General features: G+C 44.1%; 1 protein-coding gene across 1 annotated transcript; it reads right to left on the bottom strand.

The window, feature by feature from the left end:
- Nucleotides 1-1444: 1444 nt before the first annotated feature.
- On the bottom strand, nt 1445-12568 carry PHYHIP (phytanoyl-CoA 2-hydroxylase interacting protein). The gene is made up of 5 exons (XM_075272696.1): nt 12457-12568; nt 9190-9364; nt 7494-7668; nt 4808-4925; nt 1445-2727 (listed from the first exon to the last, which is right to left on the bottom strand). The coding sequence occupies exons 2-5, from the start codon at nt 9355-9357 to the stop codon at nt 2202-2204; spliced, it is 987 nt and encodes a 328-aa protein (XP_075128797.1). The 5' UTR covers nt 9358-9364; nt 12457-12568; the 3' UTR covers nt 1445-2201.
- Nucleotides 12569-19715: the final 7147 nt, after the last annotated feature.

The raw sequence follows: 19715 nt of genomic DNA on the forward strand, positions 1-19715 counted from the left end.
TTCCAGGTATACGGTACAATAGTACAGCCGACGTAACAACACCGTAACCATGCACAGCGATGTGGACTCTAAAAGTGCATGATCAGAGGAGGGGCCTAACTACTACGAGGTTGGAGGATGCGCCATATGTGAGATCCGGGAATATCGCGTTATCATGGAGGACTCTTTGACCGCCACACAGATTTATAAGTGAACTCAGACTGCATTCACTATATGGCTCATAGGGGTCTCGTTCGGTTATAGGGGTCCTTATACAATATCTTCCCTGAGATACAACCATGGGCCTCACTTATCAGATTGTCTATAGCCATACACTATAGGTCTCGCCACATGTGGTCGATCCATTGTCCAAGGGTTGATCCCAACAATAACATCACAGACAAAAGCCCCCCATATTGTTCACGTCTGTGTTGGAGACCCCTTTGCACAATCATTGTTTTTTGTGTAAAACAACAGGCCCATATAGTCAATGAGGTCCACTGGGCTCAATGGGCCGTAGATGGTTGTCGGTGATATGGGAAGCTTACCGTTATCTCCCCAAAAATGAAAGGATTGAGCAGATAAAATCCACCTGCCCCATCTGTATCTCCTGTCAAGGGGGTGTCTGGAGCCCCCAGGTATATTAGATGGTTCCTGAACCTGTTGAAATTGGTAGATGAATACGGATGAAGTTTTCCATCCCGATGGTTTAGATTTTTGACAGCCATTGCAAAAGGGGGTATACCACGATAATAATTTATCCCCTGTCCATAGGGTAGGGGATGAATTGCAGATCGGGGTCCAACCACTCCTGAGAAGAGGGATGTTATACTCCTGGACACAGAATGAGCACCCCGGCGCCTTTCATTTCGCTGGGTCATTGTTATTTTAACTAAATTTACATCAATAATACAACTGAATATAAGAAAAATGCTTCTTTCTCCTTTCCAGATTGTTAAACTTCTCCCCTCCTCCCTGCTACACTGACATTCACTCTGAAATCTCTGCTGTCTAGCTCAAGACAGACTCCAGGTCACACAGATTATACGTAAAAGTCTATGAGAACTTAAGATAGATAAGTGCGCAGGAGTTGATGGAAAGCTTTAGGTTGATGCTGAAGTGAAATAGGAAGTTTCTATCACAGCCCAAGTATTTTATTCTCCACCCACCAGCTCAGGGAAAACTGCCACCTACAGAGACAGCCTGCACATGGGAAAACTGCAAATATATGTTGTATTTTGGGTATTCCATCAGTCCCATTTAAATGAATGGAGCAGGGGTATCGCTGGAGATGGAAGAGTGTTAGATTTTCGGGATTCCATCAATCCCAGGGGTGCCCATTCTGTGTTCACTACTTCACTTGGAAACTTAAGAAATACCCATTCTCGGGATTGGTGGAGGTCTCAGTATAACCCCCACCAAATAGAATCCTACAGCTAGGGGATAAATAAAGTTTTAATAAAATTTTAAATGATGGTTGACCAATATGGATCTTCCATTTCGGACAACTTGTACCCCTTGTGTATGGGCAGCTTCAGTAGTAGTAGTCTTTTTCCCCCCACTATGGTCAGAGCTTGGCTCTCATTTACAAGGTGAACGCTCAACCCCAATGGGCATATTTCATTAACACTTCTTGATACGCGATGCCCAATGTGTACCCATGGTTCCTACTGCCATAATTCACTGTTCCAAAGTAAGTGACCATAAACGGCGCTTATATAAAGCGCAGCACATGTCCTCCATTGACCCCATCTCATAATGGGGGTATTTTTAGAGTATGGGGTCAAGTGCAAAAAATCTGGTACTGCAATTTTTTGTCATTTTATAGATATCTGTAAGGTATGTTATGGAAAAAAGTGGAGAGGTCCACCTTATCCTACAACCAGGAAGTCCTGCCATGTCCACTTAGTAGTAGTAATGGGATGGACATCGTGATCGTAGGATTTATAGGAAGCATTCATGAGGTTGTCAGCGCCCAGAACCTTCATCCCTTTTCGGACTGCTGCTTACAGTGCCCCAATTTTAGGACATCCCGCAGGAAAAACTCCAGATACTGAACCTTTCTTCTACCTTCCCAACGCTTAGGTCAGTATGTACGTAGGTTGGATAAACAAGGTGTCCTGTGGGGACTGGTTTTGGAAATGCACTAGTTACACTTTCAACACCATAAGCCGCACAAACAAATCCCTTTAACGCAACGAATACTGCTGACACACTACACCCTAGCGCCCACCAAAGATGTTGCACACCTTACAGCTGGGATCTTTTTTGGCATTGGCCGTAGAAAGACTCATCAACTGATGCCCTTTGATCTCCGACAGTTGTCCCATGCCCATTGGCACTGGTTCAGTGTAGAAGATCTCTAGTATAAGATCTTGCGCATGCCAGTATCCTCCCTGCTCCCCCCGGGTCAGAAAGGGATTGTTTTGTGGGTCCAGCAGTGGCAAACGGGCACTGCAGAAAGCGTCGCCTTGAGACCCTCGTGGAGCCAGCACTAGGACAACATAGTGGTAGGCACTGTACATACAGTAGAAGTCGGCAAAGTACAGGTGGGTGTTTTCGTTAAACAGATGCCTGGCTGGGATTGTTACCCTCCATCTTCCATAGGGCGAGTCGTGTGGGGGCAAGCCTGTGTTGAATTCTGTGTTGCAGCTGAAAAACACACCATGGAGGGTGCCACTGATGGGTGACCCATGGCTGCCGCTCTGGTCTTTTAAGGATGGGAGCATAAGCCCTCCCCACTTGTCCCTGTCCAAAAGACACATAAAGGGGAAAAAGGTCAGGTCTATGAAAGACAGAAAGTCTATGCCATGTCCAATTCACAGCACGCCACATAAATTTGGGGGTCCTTAATATACCCTTCCCCAATGCCCCTGTTCCTCAATGTGGTCATATGAACCTAAAAAGTGCTGATTATTGGAATTAATTAACAATGGACACACCATCTTGCCCCAAAACTGGCAATGCTCTGTGTGTTTTGTAGCACTAGATAGCTCCCATGATGTCCTTTAATTTTTAACAGCGCCACTTTTGTTCATGGGCTGACTGGGGTATTGCAATTTAGTTACATCCGAGTTGCCTGCTCTCCCAAAATGTCTTGGAGATAACAGGAGATCCCTGGGAAGAGTACACTGATCCTGGAGACAGCACAACACCTTCTGCTGTGTCTCCTCTGACAGCATGTCCTACAGAATCCTGTCTGACAAATCTAGGGGGCGCCTGCGGAGAGAGTAGTCAGAAAAGGCACAAGGAGCAAAAGCTTGTGTTGGTAAGTGGGGGTCAGTGGGTAGGGGTCAACATCTTAAAACCTTACTGTGAACTCAAATCTGGGGGCTTTATAAGAACGTGGCCGATATAGTAACAAGAAATTACGCAAAGGGGGTACCCCCACTGAAAAAAAGATAAAACATAACCTTTATTAATTATCTAAACTTTAAAACTTCTGAGCACAGAACTCAGCCACTACAAAGTTGATCTGGGGCTTGTATTACAAGTGTGTCTTTTACCTGACCAATCCTTTGCTAATAAAACACATTATTCCGTAATCTTTGCAGAGTGTGTTTCCTTTATTATCTCACCTGTGACAATCAGATTGAGATTATGGTCACTCAGCACTCAGTATCTTTTATGTGCTATACCACGTGGTTTGGGACAATTAGTTGTTGTTCCAGGCTGTTTACTAAATGATAGTGAGTCTCCACTAAATAACTCCAGATAAATATACAATAGTTTAAGTGTCCCTATTGTTCGTAGGTGTTAGTCATAGATACTACACGTCACAGGTGCTACATTGTGTCCACACACAAGCACAGCCCACATCTGATAACACACTTAAGTCTGTAGGTAGTCAAACTGTGGTCACTGAATATAGATTAAAGCTTAAGCTCATTAGTCATCAAGAGCTTCCCTGCTCTCTGTTTACTTCAATTGCGAACCACAGTGTATCTATTGGTACAGTCAATCTGAACTTCATTCCATACTTTGTCTCTACGCGTTTCATCTATTTAGAATCATCAGGAGACTTGTCAAAATAACCTGCCTGTCGTTCAAGGCTTGGCTACCTATACACCCTAGATGATATAGCGGTGTGCGGTCAAAACCGCAGTTCTCGGGACCCTGATGGTGGGTCCCGATACTTCATAGAGGCTGACCAATGATTACGGAATAATGTGTTTTACTAGCAAAGGATTGGTCAGGTAAAAGACACACTTGTAATACAAGCCCCAGATCAACTTTGTAGTGGCTGAGTTCTGTGCTCAGAAGCTTTAAAGTTTAGATAATTAATAAAGGTTATGTTTTATCTTTTTTTCAGTGGGGGTACCCCCTTTGCGTAATTTCTAGTGAATTGGTAACCCCAGATCCAGTGTATAATACGATATAGTAACAAGCATAGCATTCAATGGTGTGCAAAAGTTTTAGGCAGGGGATGCTGCAAATTGTAACCCCAGCAAACTTCCCACCCTCGGCCTGCTTACCTCCTAGATGACACTAACTAATTAGAGATGAGCGAGTACTGTTTGGATCAGCCGATCCGAACAGCACGCTCACATAGAAATGAATGGACGTAGCCAGCACGCGGGGGGTTAAGCGGCCGGCCGCCGTCAAAGCGGAAGTACCAGGTGCATCCATTCATTTCTATGGAGCGTGCTGTTCAGATCGGCTGATCCGAACAGTACTTGCTCATCTCTATAACTAATCCTTCTATTTCTGAAAGCATTCCTACTCTGCAGAATTATTTCTACATCTGACTAAAATTTTTGCACAACCCTGTATGGCTGAAATCGTTGGGGGGGGGGGGGGGGCACTTACCAAAATTAATACCACTCACCTGACATGCTGGAAATATTCTGCCGTCTGGTTCCTGTAGAAGACCTGGAGTGACAACATACGACCTGCGATCCCTTCAGCTTTCTCTTGCAGCTGTTTGACCTGCTCAATGGCGTAATCTGTAAGGAAGAGTCACAAGTCTTGAATATTACTTCTCGCATCTGGGGGTAATATGGGGGGGCTTTCCTTAGGATCCTCATCTCTTGACCAGAGTGGAGAGCTGTTACAAAGAGTGTCTCTCACTCTGGAGGACTTTCCCAATCCTGCACTATACAGACAACCCACTAATGTGAATAGCTACCATGTAATACTTCATTTCTCCTGTGGTGGCGCTACAGGGAACAATTACTACAAGATTTCAACACAAGATACAGCTGATCGCTGGAAACCCAGAATGGAGGACACTTTGTGGTCCGCTTATTATCAAGGTACCCTTCTAGGATTGGAGAACCCCATACATTTTTGTGCCAGGGTTATTAAAGGCAAATGTAAACCTACTAAACTGAAACCGGTAAATAATTGTACTCAACATATCTCAAATTGACAAGTCACAGCAAAATTCTAGTTACGGCTGAGCTTAAAAACATCGTTTGGGACCCCATATGTAGAACTGAGAAGCTCTCGCTCCAGTGGACCCTGCCGTCCATGTATCACATAGGTGGACACTGGAGGGGAATTGTCTTCCCCATCTCATTGCTGGGGATAGTCATGCCATCCTTAAGTTTAAAGGGTCTGTCCCCATGAGTCCCTGCTCTTAAAGAGACAGGACTGTTTGCTGTATATTACAGTGTTTGTCTTCCTAGCACTGCTATCTTAATCGTTCAAGTCCTTATGTACTACTGAGGCAAGTAGAGACAGTGCCATAATAGGAATTCCAGATCCATCAACAGCCATATAAGGCTCGCAATGTACATTTCTCCCTATCAGTATGTTTTTGGAGTATGGGAAGAAATCCACGCAAACATGGGGAGAACATACAATCTCCTTCCAGATGGTTTGTCCTTGGCAGGATTCGAACCGAGGACTCCAGCACTGCAAGGCTGCAGTGCTAACCACTGAGCCACCATGCTGCCCCTCACATGTTTGTTGTTGTCACAGGGGCTGCCCTGTCCGGCAGAGCACAACTCCTCTCTTATGGATCCGGTCAACTTTATCATGTTATCATAGACTAACGTGAGTATAAGAAGCTATGTAATATATCTTAATGAGAATCTGTTTCCTTATCCATAGACTTCTGTATGTGAGTTGGATATGGATACAGACTCTATATAAACAAACAGTCTGAGTGAAAATGAGAAAGAGAAGAGCCCCTTGCACACGACCCATTGATGTCTGTATTACACAGATCTGTGTGCAGGACAACAGTCAGGGCCGTAAAACTCAGGATAGATTCTATTCCTGTCCAGTTTTGCAGCCATGCTTTCGTGGCCCAAATTCATTGAATGAATGGGGCCTTAGAAGCACCGCCAGTGAACGAGCTGGACCCGGATTACAATAGTAGTGTGCAAGGGGCCTAAGGCTGCTCTTCTGTTCCTCATCTTCACTAAGACTGTTTGTTTACATAGAGTCTGTATCCATATCCAGCTCACATACAGAAGTATATGGGGGAAGCTGTTACGGTAATTGATTTATTGCCTCATGATGTACTGTAGTAAAGTCCTATCTTGAAGCCTGTCAGAAGAGTTCTCCCCCAATGACAGGGTAGCAGCTGCATCTAGTGTGTCCTTTCCAGAAGCCCTTCCCTCCATAGACTTCTGTGTAAAAAAAAAAAAAAGTAACTCAGTCTGGTAAGTGGAGAAGGAAATAGATTTCCTTAATAAGATATATTACAAAATTTCTTGTATTCACCTGAATTATTAATTTATGAAAAGTAGTTTTATAAGTGGAGGTACACGTTAAATGGTCATTATTTTATCAATAATACAGGTGAATATAAGAATAATGCTTCTTTCTCCTCTTATCGCTTTGTTTAACTCTTCTCCCTCTCCCTGCTACATTGAAATCTCTGAAATCTCTTTTCTATCCATCTCAAGACGGAGTGTAGGTCTAATGTATCAGATTGCAAATAAAAGTCTATGTGTAGTAATGGTAGAGAAGTGCGCAGAAGTTGATGGAGGCAAAAGCTATAGGTTGATGCTGAAGCTAAATAGGAAGTTTCTATCACAGCCCAAGTATTTTATTCTCCACCCACCAGCTCAGAGAAAACTGCAAACTACCTGCGCATGGGAAAACTGCAAATATATTTCATTCAATGCCCAAAAATAGTGTTGCTTCTTGTGCGGGTACAAATACACAGTAGCGTGTCCTGAAAAGTCACTCTAAATGCACAATGGATCTTGAAGACGCTGCACAAATTTTATTTTTTTCCTGAAAAAACCTTGTTGTGTTGCCATGTCTGTATAGTGTAGTTCAGTACTGTATGTACAGTTGTACATGTTCAGTACTGTATTCACATCCCATCAAAAAAATTACACTGGAGGGTCCCAACAGCCGGATACCCTGTCGTCAGCTTATTTTGAGGAGCTCTGACAAGAGGGGTGTCACTATAAGGGGTGTAGCGGTAGCATTTACAACTAGGCCTAGGACCCTGAGTAGGCCCAAAGGTCCATTCCGCCACATAAAATATATAACTATCCTTAAAGGCACATGGTAGGGGGTCCCATTACAGATTTCCATGAATGTCTCACCTCCTGTACAGAAGCGAAGTGTCTCACTCCAGCCGGACACAGTGTATTCGCCATCACTACGCTTCATTGCAGTCTGTACAGCCAATGTATACTCTGTCCGTGGGCTCAGGAACCAGTGGCCCCGTACTGTCATGGGTAGCACCACGGCTTTGGCCACTAGTTTGGTTGGCACATCCTTAGTGAGAGTAGATAGAATATCGACATGTTTCATTGTACAGTATAGCCACAATAAAGCAGACATGAAATGTACAAAAAATTTAGGCAGGTGTACAAAAAAAAGCTGCAAAGTAAGAATGCTTTCAGAAATAGAAGGGTTAATAGTTTATTTTTGTCAATTAACAAAATGAAGTGACATGCTTCACAACCGTCCCGATTTCAGCGGGACACTCACGCTTTCCTACTCCTGTCCCGCTGTCCCGCGCAGCTCCCTACATGTCCAGCTATGTCCCTTTAATGATTTACTGATCAATCATTCCTCCGATCACCGCCTGCTCTTATAACAGATTAGAGGCTGCGGTGATCGGAGGAATGCTCGACTATGGTTCAAGAACCTTGTGTGACATCACACGGTCACGTGACTAGGTGGGCGTGTCAGTGTCCCGTGCAGTGAAGAGATGAAAAGATCCGTGTAAGGTACTGAGAAGGGAGGGGGAAGGGGGATGTGAAATGCAGGATGGAGAGAGAGAGAGAGTGAGTGTGTGTGTGTCCGTCCGTCTGTGTGTCTGTCTGTCTGTGTGTGTTTGTCATTATACTGGGGGCAGAGATGGAGGGGGGGGACATGAAACTGGGGGCAGATGAAAGGGGATTTGAAATTTAGAGAGAAATTGAGGGGGGGAAATGAAACCGGGGGGCAGAGATGGAGGAGGGGACATGAAATGGAGCAGATAAAGGGGGCACTTAAACTGGATTACAACTGGAGAGGGCATTAAACCATGGGAGCTACCCCTACGGTTTAATGTCTGCTTCTAGTTGCCCCCCGTTTAATGTTTAAACTGGGGCACCAGGAGAGGGACTTAATACTGTGGGGAAGTTGGAAGGGGGACATTACAATGTGGAGACATATAATGTATGGGTGACTATAGGAGGATTATATTGTGTCGGGGGACATGAAAAATGATTGAGAATGGGCGGAGTCAACATAACAGTGGGCGGAGCTAAATTTGCCAGAGAGCGCACAGCGCTCATTTTGTCCCTCTTTCTGTTGTTCAAAAGTTGGGAGGTATGAAGTGATTGAACAAAAGAAAAATATAAATCCCATCAATATTTGGTGTGACCTTTGCCCTTTGCCTTCCATCAGTTCTTCTCGGTACTTGCAGACAGTTTTTGAAGGAACTGGGCAGGGAGATTGTTCCCGCCATCTTGGAGAACTAAGCCCAGATCTTCTGTGGATGTCGGCTTGCTGCAATCCGTCTGGCTCTTCATCTTATCCCAGACAGACTGGATGATGTTAAGATCAGGGCTATATTTGTAGGGGCTGCATCATCACTTCCAGGACTCCTCCTCCAAGGGGCAAATATTGATGGGATTTAGATTTCTCTTTTCTTCATTCACTTTCCATTTTGTTAATCAACAAAAATAAACTATTAACCCTTCTATTTCTGAAAGCATTCTTACTCTGCAGCCTTTTTCCCACCTCTGCCTAAAACTTTTGCACAATACTGTATTTGACAAGGCAGTGAGGTATGGCGCGGCTTACCCGGTGCTTGAACTTGTTCTCCTTCTGCCCTCCTGTCTTATTCAGATCTATGAAGTAGTGGGTAACACGCCTGGCATCATAGGGCGGCATCTCCCAGGACACACGGAAGGAGTCGCAGGTGATGTCACTGATTTGGATACCATGTGGGGCGGTAAGAGGGGGCTCCATGACTGACCTGTATAGAAAAAGGTTGAACTTAAAAAACAGAGTTTATTTTTCTAAATAGGTGGCCATCAGGCCCCATACTGGAGACGTCTTATGTGGTAAAGGGGAACTTGGAGGGTCACAAGCTAAAGGGCTTAGATGAAGCTTCAACCTTTGCACCCGCTATTGCTACACCCCGGTGACCATGTAGATATACCGTACATACTAACACAGTCATAGGAGATCCCTATTGCTATACTGTACACTCTCTGTTACACTACATTCACACTAGGGTCTCTGTCCTTTGGGTCCACGTAGGGACTGGCATTTCATCCACCAGTCTTAAAGGAGATGTCCAGCATTCAGAGCAAACTCAGGGACAGTCAGAGTGGGTGTAAGAAGAGAAGACCATGCTCGCATATCCCCGGAAACCCATTGTCCAGTCTCAGTCCCCTTTCCCCTTCCGGCAGGCGGACATGATGACTGAGACCAATCACTGGCCTCAGCGGTCTCTAGTGAGGACCCGTTGACATACCTGGTCCCTTTACAACAGTGACTGGTCTCTGTGGTCCCTAGTGAGGACCCATTGACATATCTGGTCTCTCTCCTACGCTGACTGGTTGCAGTGGTCCCTAGTGAGGACCCATTGATGTATCTGGTCCTTCTACAACACTGACTGGTCTCAGTGGTCCCTAGTGAGGACCCATTGATGTACCTGGTCCTTCTACAACACTGACTGGTCTCAGCGGTCCCTAGTGTGGACCCATTGTTGTACCTGGTCCCTCTACAACACTGACTGGTCTCAGCAGTCCCTAGTGAGGACCAACTGACATACCTGGTCCCTCTACAATACTGACTGGTCTCAACGGTCAGAGACTGGGGTAGATGACTAGTACAACTCATCAGGTTGTGAAGGTGACCCCACCCCGGCCTGCATCGGCCTCTGATTACCATACCTCAATAATCCAAATCCCCTATAACTAACACACAACAACCCTTTTATCTAAGAGAGCTCACAATCCTATAATGGCACCGCAAGTAATAATAGTAAATCAATTTATATTTATTAATAAATTCATAATAAAAACAGACGTAAAGGTGAATTAAGTAAAATGGGCAATGGGTATCCTCCATGTCATAGATAGGCACCAGGTAGGACCCCAGCAACGCCTCATATATCTCATCACTTTATTCCTGTCAATGTTTATAAGGGAGGGATGTAATAGATTACAAAAACATAACTACTTTCATTGAGAAACAGCACCACACCTGTCCTCAGGTCACGTGTGGTACTGCAGCCCAGCCCCATTCATGTAAATACCAAAAGCTATCCATAGACAGGTGTGGGTAGGAAGCTGCAATGATTTACTAGTATTGTACAACCTTCTATCACATCATAATAATAATAATAATAATAAAAAATTTTTTTATTTATATAGCGCCAACATATTCCGCAGCGCTGTACAATTTGTACATCATATAGTGGCTATCTTTCTTCACAAATATGTGAAATAAAAAATTTATCCAGTAGAAAAACACTATGATGCCTCTGGTAATAGCAAGAAACTATCTGCCAAAAAGTCATGTCTACACATCCTATATGAAGAGGAGATGGCGCGTGCAATACCACTACCTACCACTAGGAAACAAAAAAAAAAAACTTGTTGGGGCAGACCTTCTGTGTACGCCAGTTTTCTGGGGTACAAGGCATCAATGAGGAACACTCTCTGCCAGTTCAGGGGTTACTGTCTTTGTAGTTTGTATACTATTCTATGACACAACATATATACCTTCCAATCTGGATCTTTTCCCTCATTTATCCAGTTGAAAAACTCTATAATGTCTCTTTCCAGACTACAATGACCCATAACACAGAACTTTTTGTTAAAAATTCATGCCTACACATTCCATTCTGTGATTAGAAAGTGCAGTACCACTTCCTACCACTAGGAAACAGAAAACTTATTCTGCTTTGTAGTTTGTATACTATTCTATGGCACAATACATATACATTCAATTCTATTATCTATTTCATGTCATTTATTACTGACAATGGTTCAGACCCAGGGTGTGATGGTGAACGTAGACTGACACGAGGAGCACATGCATATGGCACGGACACATGTGACTTGATGGAACACATATGTAGTACTATATATATTACATACCTCACTACCCCTGTGCTGATATGTGACAGCTCCATCTTTCTTGCCTCTCTGATAGCTGTATAGTCAGTAGGAGGGTGTTATACACTAATCTCTCTCCATCACTGATCACAAGCCACCCACACGTATACAACACTCACAACTGGCCTAGATTTTGTCTAGTGGTCCATACATTTCCAGAGTGATGCTCTGCACCTTTACCCCCCCCCCCCCCCCACAGTGTAGTAGTGGTCCCTCAATTCTTCCAAATCTGTAATCCCAATGTAATTCATTGCAAATTCCAAATCCTCTGCGTATATCGCCAGATTAAATCTGTGCAGAGCATCTCTGGGGACCTGCTCAACTTAACACCGACCTGAACTCCTGTCAGAAAATTACCTCACCGTCTAGTGCGTCACCGGCTGTGCAGTAAATCACATGCTGTGCAGAGCATCTCACACTCTGCAGATCATTATCTTACATAACAACACCTACAGAGCATCGCGCCGCTTCTCTAAATCACATTTGTAGATGCAGAATAGTCACTGGCGACTAAACTCACACACTGTTACGCTGCAGAGCGTTGCGCACACCACTACGTCGCAGATCATCGCACAATTTCTCCAGGTTACATACACAACAATGCAACGTCAAAGGACAATATGACAGAGCGTCACGACTGTGCAGATGATCTCGCATTGTGTGCCAACTCAGCACCCGTGCTGCGTCTGTTCTCGGGGGCTGCAGAGCATTGCATAGCATGCAGAGAATATAGTTATGCAGAACCAAAGAAAGTCACCCCTTGCAGAGTATTGCAGAAGTGCAAAAAGTTCAGGCGCAAGGTGCAGCCACCAGAGGAAGAGAAGAATGATAGAGGCTACCCCCTGCCCCTTGGCATAGAGCATGGCACATCCAGCAAGGCATCAATGTGGTTGCCATAGACAGATCTTAAGATAACGCAGGTGGAAATGTGACATACCTTGGAAATGTGCAGTTACCTCACTGAGGAATGAGAGTGCGAAGGAATGAGAGGAAGAATAGGGGCGAGGAAGAGAGAGAGAGCAGGAAAATAGTGAGTAGGAGGGTAACAGCAAATACAGAGAGAGAGAGTGCTGGAGAATGAGGGAGGTGAGAGAAGAGAGGGGAGGCAAGACCGAGAGATAGGGAAAGTGGGGGCACGGAACAAGCACCCAATAGTATTAAAAGTAGCCGTAACGAGTTATCAAACCCACAGGTACAGCCAATGACCAGGAGCTGAGGGCGCCAAGGAAGCGCTAACCTGCCACTGCAGCCATGGAGGGGTTAAACAACCTCATGACGTAAGTCGCACATGGCACAAACCTATTATTAAGAGGGGGTGAGCGATCCGGCAAGTTTGGGGTTAAGAAAGCTGTCAGCGAGATCCGCTATCACATGCTGACGCGCGTCACTGGCACCGCGCCAATCTGAAAGGGAATAATTAATGTCATTAACGGTGCCAATAATAGGAGGCCAATTCTGATCTGTACCAGGGCCGGGCTGCCAAGACTGTACAGAACCGGGGGTGACCCATGACCCATGTTGTTGCTAAAACAAAACTTTCAGCATTTTTTTTTTTTTTGCAATGAAACAAATGTTATTACTGGAAAATTCCTCTAATCTGTCATCTGCTAGTCCAGGACGCAGAATGGGCAGATAATCAAGGCAGAATAAAACTTGCAAGACTTTGATACGTCTGACTGATAATTCAGGGTCAGGGGTGTAATTGGAGGGGTTGAAGAGGGTGAAGTCATAGTCATAGTCGAATTTGCTATAGGGATGAAGTAGGGGGCCCCAGATAAAAGATTGTACTGGGGGCCACAAGACTTTCGTTACGCCACTGTAAAGGAGGTCTCATAATCTGGCATTAATGCAAGATTACAAATAAAGAGTAGCAAGGGTCCAAGAGGTGTCGCTGAGCATGAGGCCTGCTTAGAGATTGATGAAAACATCAAATTAATCTTTAAAGGGGTTCTCTGCTTCTCGCAACGTAATCCGTGTGGAATAACAATAACTGTTCAGTTTACCTGCAGTGCCCCCGGAGGAGAAAGTAGGTAGTACAGAGAATCCATTCAAAACATTGCATTGTCTATACTATTCTGGACAGGACAGGTCCTCCAGAGAGAGACGATTGTTATATAACCACTGTCCACTCCGGGAAAGAGATGAGGATCCCGAATACAAAAGCCCCTTTATTAACCCACAATTCCCTAACACTGTGGGTTTTCTAAATTGGACATCCCCTTTAATTGCTGCAAGTCTAATATCTGGGGGATGACAATGACTGGCACACTGTGATATGATATACTATAGTGTATTATATACACTGTCTGTGATATGATATACTATATTATATACACTGTCTGTCAGATATAATGATATACTATATTGTGTACACTGTCTGCAAGATGATATAATGATATACTATATTGTGTACACTGTCTGTGAGATATAATGATATACTATAATGATATACTATATTGTGTACACTGTCTGTGAGATAATATAATGATATACTACATTATATACACTGTCTGTGAGATAATATAATGATATACTATATTGTGTACACTGTCTGTGATATGATATACTATATTATATACACTGTCTGTCAGATATAATGATATACTATATTGTCTGTGAGATGATATAATGATATACTATATTGTGTATACTGCCTGTGAGATAATATAATGATATACTATATTGTGTATACTGCCTGTGAGATGATATAATGATATACTATATTTATATACACTGTCTGCGAGATGATATAGTGATATACCACATTATATACACTGCCTGTGAGATTATATAATGATATACTATATTGTGTACACTGTCTGTGAGATATAATGATAAACTATATTATATACACTGTCTGCGAGATGATATAACGATATACTATATTGTCTGCGAGATGACATAGTGATATACTATATTATATACACTGTCTGTGAGATGATATAGTGATAAATTATATTGTGTATACTGTCTGCGAGATGATCTAATGATATATTATATTCTGTCTTTCTATACATGTTGAATAACTGTAATACATTGTATTATATTGGTTTAAGTCACGTCTGTGTTTTTGGATGGAGACATAGTAGTGCACGCCATAAGTCACATATGGACTTTGCACACATATGACAAATCATCTGTTTGTTGAGGCTGCCATGTTATGTATCCTGTACTGATCCTATGTTACAGTCTGTATCATACTTCAGAGCTGCATTCACAATTCTTCTGGTCGCTGGGAACAGTTAACAACCAGATGTTTAACCTCCCATTATTAGCGATGATGAGCGAACAGTGAAATATTCAAGATTCGATATTCGTTTCGAATAGCTGCTCAATATTCGACTATTCGAACAAATATCGAACCCCATTATAATCTATGGTGAAAAATGCTTTGTTTCAGGGGAAGCCACACTTCGACTCAGGAGAGTCACCAAGTCCACTATGACACCTCAGGAAATGATGCCAACACCCTGGAATGCAACTGGGACAGCAGGGGAAGCATGTCTGGGGGCATCTAACATGCCCAAGTCCCTGTATTACGCCACTATCTCGTCGGGATCCCTGTCAGCTTGCGATATGCAGGAACTGCCTTTTTCCCATAGGAATGCATTGACTAGCGTTGATTGGCCGAATGCCATACAGAGTACTGCATTCGGCCAATCAACGCTGGTTCTGCCAGAGGAGGCGGAGTCTAAGATCGTCCACAGCAGTCTCCATTCTGGTCTGATCTCAGATGTAGCAGTGTTGAGCGCACAGGTGTAGCAGAGCTGGCCGTGCGCTCAGCGCACACTCAGTTCTACTACATCTCTGGTGTAGCAGAGCTGTGCGCTCAACACTGCTACATCTGAGAGCAGACTGTGGACCGATCTTAGACTCCGCCTCCTCCGGCACTCAGCTCTGCTAAATCTCTGCTGTAGCAGAACTCAGTGTACACTCAGCTCTGCTACATCTCTGGTGTAGCAGGCCTCAGCGAATGGCTAGCTCTGCTACACCTGTGCGCTCAACACTGCTACATCTGAGATTGGACCACAATGGAGACTACTGTGGACCGATCTTAGACTCCGCCTCCTCCGGCAGAACCAGCGTTGATTGGCCGAATGCTGTACTCTGTATGGGATTCAGCCAATCAACGCTGGTCAATGCATTCCTATGGGAAAAAGTCAGCTCCCGCATATCGCAAGCTGACAGGGATCCCAACGAGATAGAGCCCCAAAGAGCTGTTTGAGTGACATTCCCACCTAAATAAAAGGGTAATCCCTAGCTAACCCTGCCTGTACATCTATCCCTGTCTCACAGTCACATAGTGCACAGTCTCATATGACCCGAATCTGAAATCGACCATTCGTATATTCGTATTCGGATTATATGTGACTCTTGTCTTCTAAACAGAATTTTTTTGGCACTGATTTTGACGCTAAATACGCCTCAAAATCAGCCTCCAAAAAAAGCCTCCCAATAGAACTCAGCTTGGTTCCACCTGCGCCTCTCCTCAAAACCAAGAGTCGTGTCCCATCCGTACATTTTCACAGCATTTACATTTCCCTATCCTTCTCTATCTGGGCCCAGACCACCATGAAGACTTGTTCACAACATATCTGTGCACACAAGCTTCCCGTCATTCCCACGCCCTGTAGGTGCCACACATATAGTAATTGAGCCTCCTTATCTATATACCGAGCAGCTGCTCCTTTTGGTATTTACAGGTTCATTTTCTCCTTTCTGACAGTGAAAGTCTGTGCATCATAAATCATCCCTTGTATCACTTCACGGCACCAGAGGGCAAGGGTGATAAATTTATAATACCCACAAGCTGCATCAAAAAACTTTAATCAGACTCAAGAGTTATTTGTGGGCCCCTCTTCAGATGCTGCTAGCACTATGAACCCTATTATGCCAGGGCTGATGCAACCCCTAAGGCACCTGAACTTGGGTGCAACTGCACCCTATTCAGACAAATGCTGTGTATATGGTTAAAACAGAGCACTAAAACATGATACATGCCTGACGAGAACTCAAGGGGGTATCTGAGGCTGCAGAACACTATTAAGAGCACCTTGACCGCACTGATTTTGACTTTTACTCCAGAGTGCGGCTGTTGTATTTCCTTTATACAAGGACAGATTATCTCAGTAAATACAATGACTTGCCATTACGTTGAATGAAATAATGCCTGGCATAAGATTTACCGAGATCAGGAAATTTCTCATACAAGGCCAGGGAATCTGATTTACATTCCAAACAGTAACAGTAAGCCAGATGGAGGACAGTAGGATGTAAGACAAGCAGATGGCCGCCTGGAAGTACTCTATCCTTTATGTATCCTTCTTCTCGCTGTGAGATCCTGTCCTGCATACTGCAAGTGAACCATAGGGTGAATATAATAGGGGCATAAGGGCAGTTTGTGAAAAATATAGCTCTACCTATAAATATGGGGGTAGTAATTCCACACAAGAAGCGGAATAAGTAGGAAAAGAGAAGGATCGGGAACTTAATCTTCCAAAAGGGGTAATAGACCACCCCATAGACTATCCAATTGAGTTGCACAGTCTACGAGATCCACAGCATGACAGTATAAATGAAATAGGAGTCAACATACCCCCCAACCAAACAGCAGCCAACCATCAAACCAAAAACATTAACAGATAATAACCAAGGCTCAAATAAAGGCGACCACAGAGGCAAACATAGAGCGGTACATTGAAGAATGGAGAAATTAAATAAATAACTCCAAGAAACTCACCGTCTACCAATCCCTACAAAGGGACTACACCATGGCCACCTACTTGGAGAGAATACGCCACCCCAAACACAGACAGACCCTGAGCCGGTACAGACTGAGCGCCCACAACCTGGAGATAGAGACGGGGCGACACAGGCAGACGTACAAGCCACGGGAGAATAGACTGTGCCAGCACTGTGACCAGGGGGCCCTAGAAGACGAGACCCACTTCCTGCTACACTGCACCAAATACTCAGCTGTGAGGGCCGTCTACTACCAAAGACTCTCTGCCCACATCCCAGACTTCATATCTGCAGACGAGAAGAGGAAACGCTACATCCTACTGGGAGAAGAAGAGGCCACTGTGGAGATCGCTGCCCAATACGTGTCCAGCTGTCACCAAACAAGAGGAAGATAAGACACATGGACTATCAAACCCCCCACCCACCATCACCTTTTTATCCCATACCCACCGATACCCGCATGCCCCAAACAAGAACGACGAGACCCTAAGGACACTCAAACCCCAAGCCACAGACCCCGTACCCATCCCCCTCCACCACCCCCAACCCCCTTTTCTCCTTTGGCAACACCAAATGTTTTATTCTTTGGTAATGCTAATAAAGCTCATTTGTATCTTATATCTTGAATATACAGTAACTCTTGCAGTGGAATCCATGAGAAAATAATTTACTGCAGAATGGAAGCATTCTGTGAGAATACTGAGGACTCCATACATCAGTCCATAGGTCCGCACTAACTGGAAACTAAGAGGCTTCATGTGCACTGTTTTACTATTGGAGTGAAAGTATTATAAGCCCACCCCTTTGCTCAAGGAATTCAGCTACAGAAACTACCAAGGGGTCCAGGCCTAAAGAGGTTTGTCAGGGTATAAATATAACATCACTGAGGCTCTGCCACCCAGCACCCCCACTGATCAGCTATTCTGAGCTGTTGGTACACAGAGAATGGAGCAGGAAGCAGACAGTGCTGTTCTCTCTGTAGTGGCCGGATCAGGAATTCTTTGAGAGCTAAGATGCAGTAACTCAGTTCCGCCACTACACAGAGAACAGCGCTGTCTGCTCCCTGCTTGATTCTCTGAGTATCAGTTGCTGAAAACTGCTAATTTGTTGAGGTGGCTTCAGGCCCCCACAGATCTGTGACATATCTTTAGGACAGGTCATCAATATTTTCTGTCCCAGAAAACCCCTTTAAGGCTGAGGCCCCACATTGTGAAAGCGCAGCTTTTTTTGTTGCAGATTTTGCTGCATTTTTTAAAGCTAAAGCCAGTTGTGGATTGAGCAGAAGGGAAAAGTATAAGTGTTCCCTTTATATTTCCCTTTCCTTTTGTTGCTACTCCTGAGTTTTGATCAAAAATCTGGAGCAAGATCTGCAACAAAAAAGCTGCGTTTCCACAACGTGGGGCCTCAGACCACACACAACCCTGGACAGGTGCTGTATGTAGAAGATGGCAGCAACAATATGTCGTGGATATCTAAGATAGCTGGTGCAACAGAGGTCAGCCTTAGGATAGGCCATAAACAGCTAATCATGGGGGGCCGACAGGCATCCATTGCACGGACCAGCTGTATGGAGAAACTTCCAACCCTGTATAGTGGTCAGCGCCGTAACTGCAGCTCAGCTCCCACTGAAGTCAGGCAAGATATTGTCCTAGGAAGATCAAACTGTGTTCACACCAGTCATCAGAAATTTTCCAAATGTGTATATATATATATATATATATATATATATATATATATATATATAGCTGGCAATATTAGGGGATATATGTAGCACGTAGTGTTATATGGCAGGCAGTGTTATTATGTATGTTTGGATGGCAGTGTTATTATGTAAATTTGGCTGGCAGTGTTATGGCAAACATGTAGAAGATAGTGGTATGGGGGTATATATGGTTGGCAGTGTTATACTGTACGATATATGTAGCAGGCAGTGGTATAGGGTATATGTAGCATGTGAAGTTATGGGGACATATGTAGACAGTAGTTTTAGGGCCCCTTCACACGGAGTAAACGCGCGTGTATTTTGGCAAAATACATGTGTAAAAATCAGACTCCCATTGACTTTAACGACATTTTACACGTGTATTTTGACGTGTTTTTTTACACGTGTAAAAAAAAATGCCATTGAAGTCAATGTGAGTCTGATTTTTACATGTATATTTTGCCAAAATACACGCGTGTTTACTCCGTGTGAAGGGGCCCTTATTTTGTATATTTGGTTGGCAGTGATAGGTGTATATGTAGCAGGCAGTGGCACGAGGGGTATATATGGCCGGCAGTGTTATGGGATATATGTAGCAGGCAGTGATATGGGTATATGTAGCAGTGATATGGGTATATGTAGCAGGCAGAGGTATGGGGTATATGTAGCAGGCAGAGGTATGGGGTATATGTAGCATGTGGTGTTATGGGGACATATGTAGACAGTAGTGTTATTCTGTATATTTGTGTCTT

The sequence above is a fragment of the Leptodactylus fuscus genome, chromosome 5 (assembly GCF_031893055.1).
Source record: "Leptodactylus fuscus isolate aLepFus1 chromosome 5, aLepFus1.hap2, whole genome shotgun sequence".
Taxonomy (NCBI): domain Eukaryota; kingdom Metazoa; phylum Chordata; class Amphibia; order Anura; family Leptodactylidae; genus Leptodactylus; species Leptodactylus fuscus.

Excerpts from the sequence above, each read along its gene's own strand:
- PHYHIP (XM_075272696.1), bottom strand. The coding sequence starts at position 9,357 with ATGGAGCCCCCTCTTACCGCCCCACATGGTATCCAAATCAGTGACATC. Across the intron at positions 4,926-7,493 it reads ACTTCGCTTCTGTACAGGAG|ATTACGCCATTGAGCAGGTC; the intron begins GTGAGACATTCA and ends TCTTCCTTACAG. Across the intron at positions 2,728-4,807 it reads GAATATTTCCAGCATGTCAG|GGACAAGTGGGGAGGGCTTA; the intron begins GTGAGTGGTATT and ends TCTTTTGGACAG.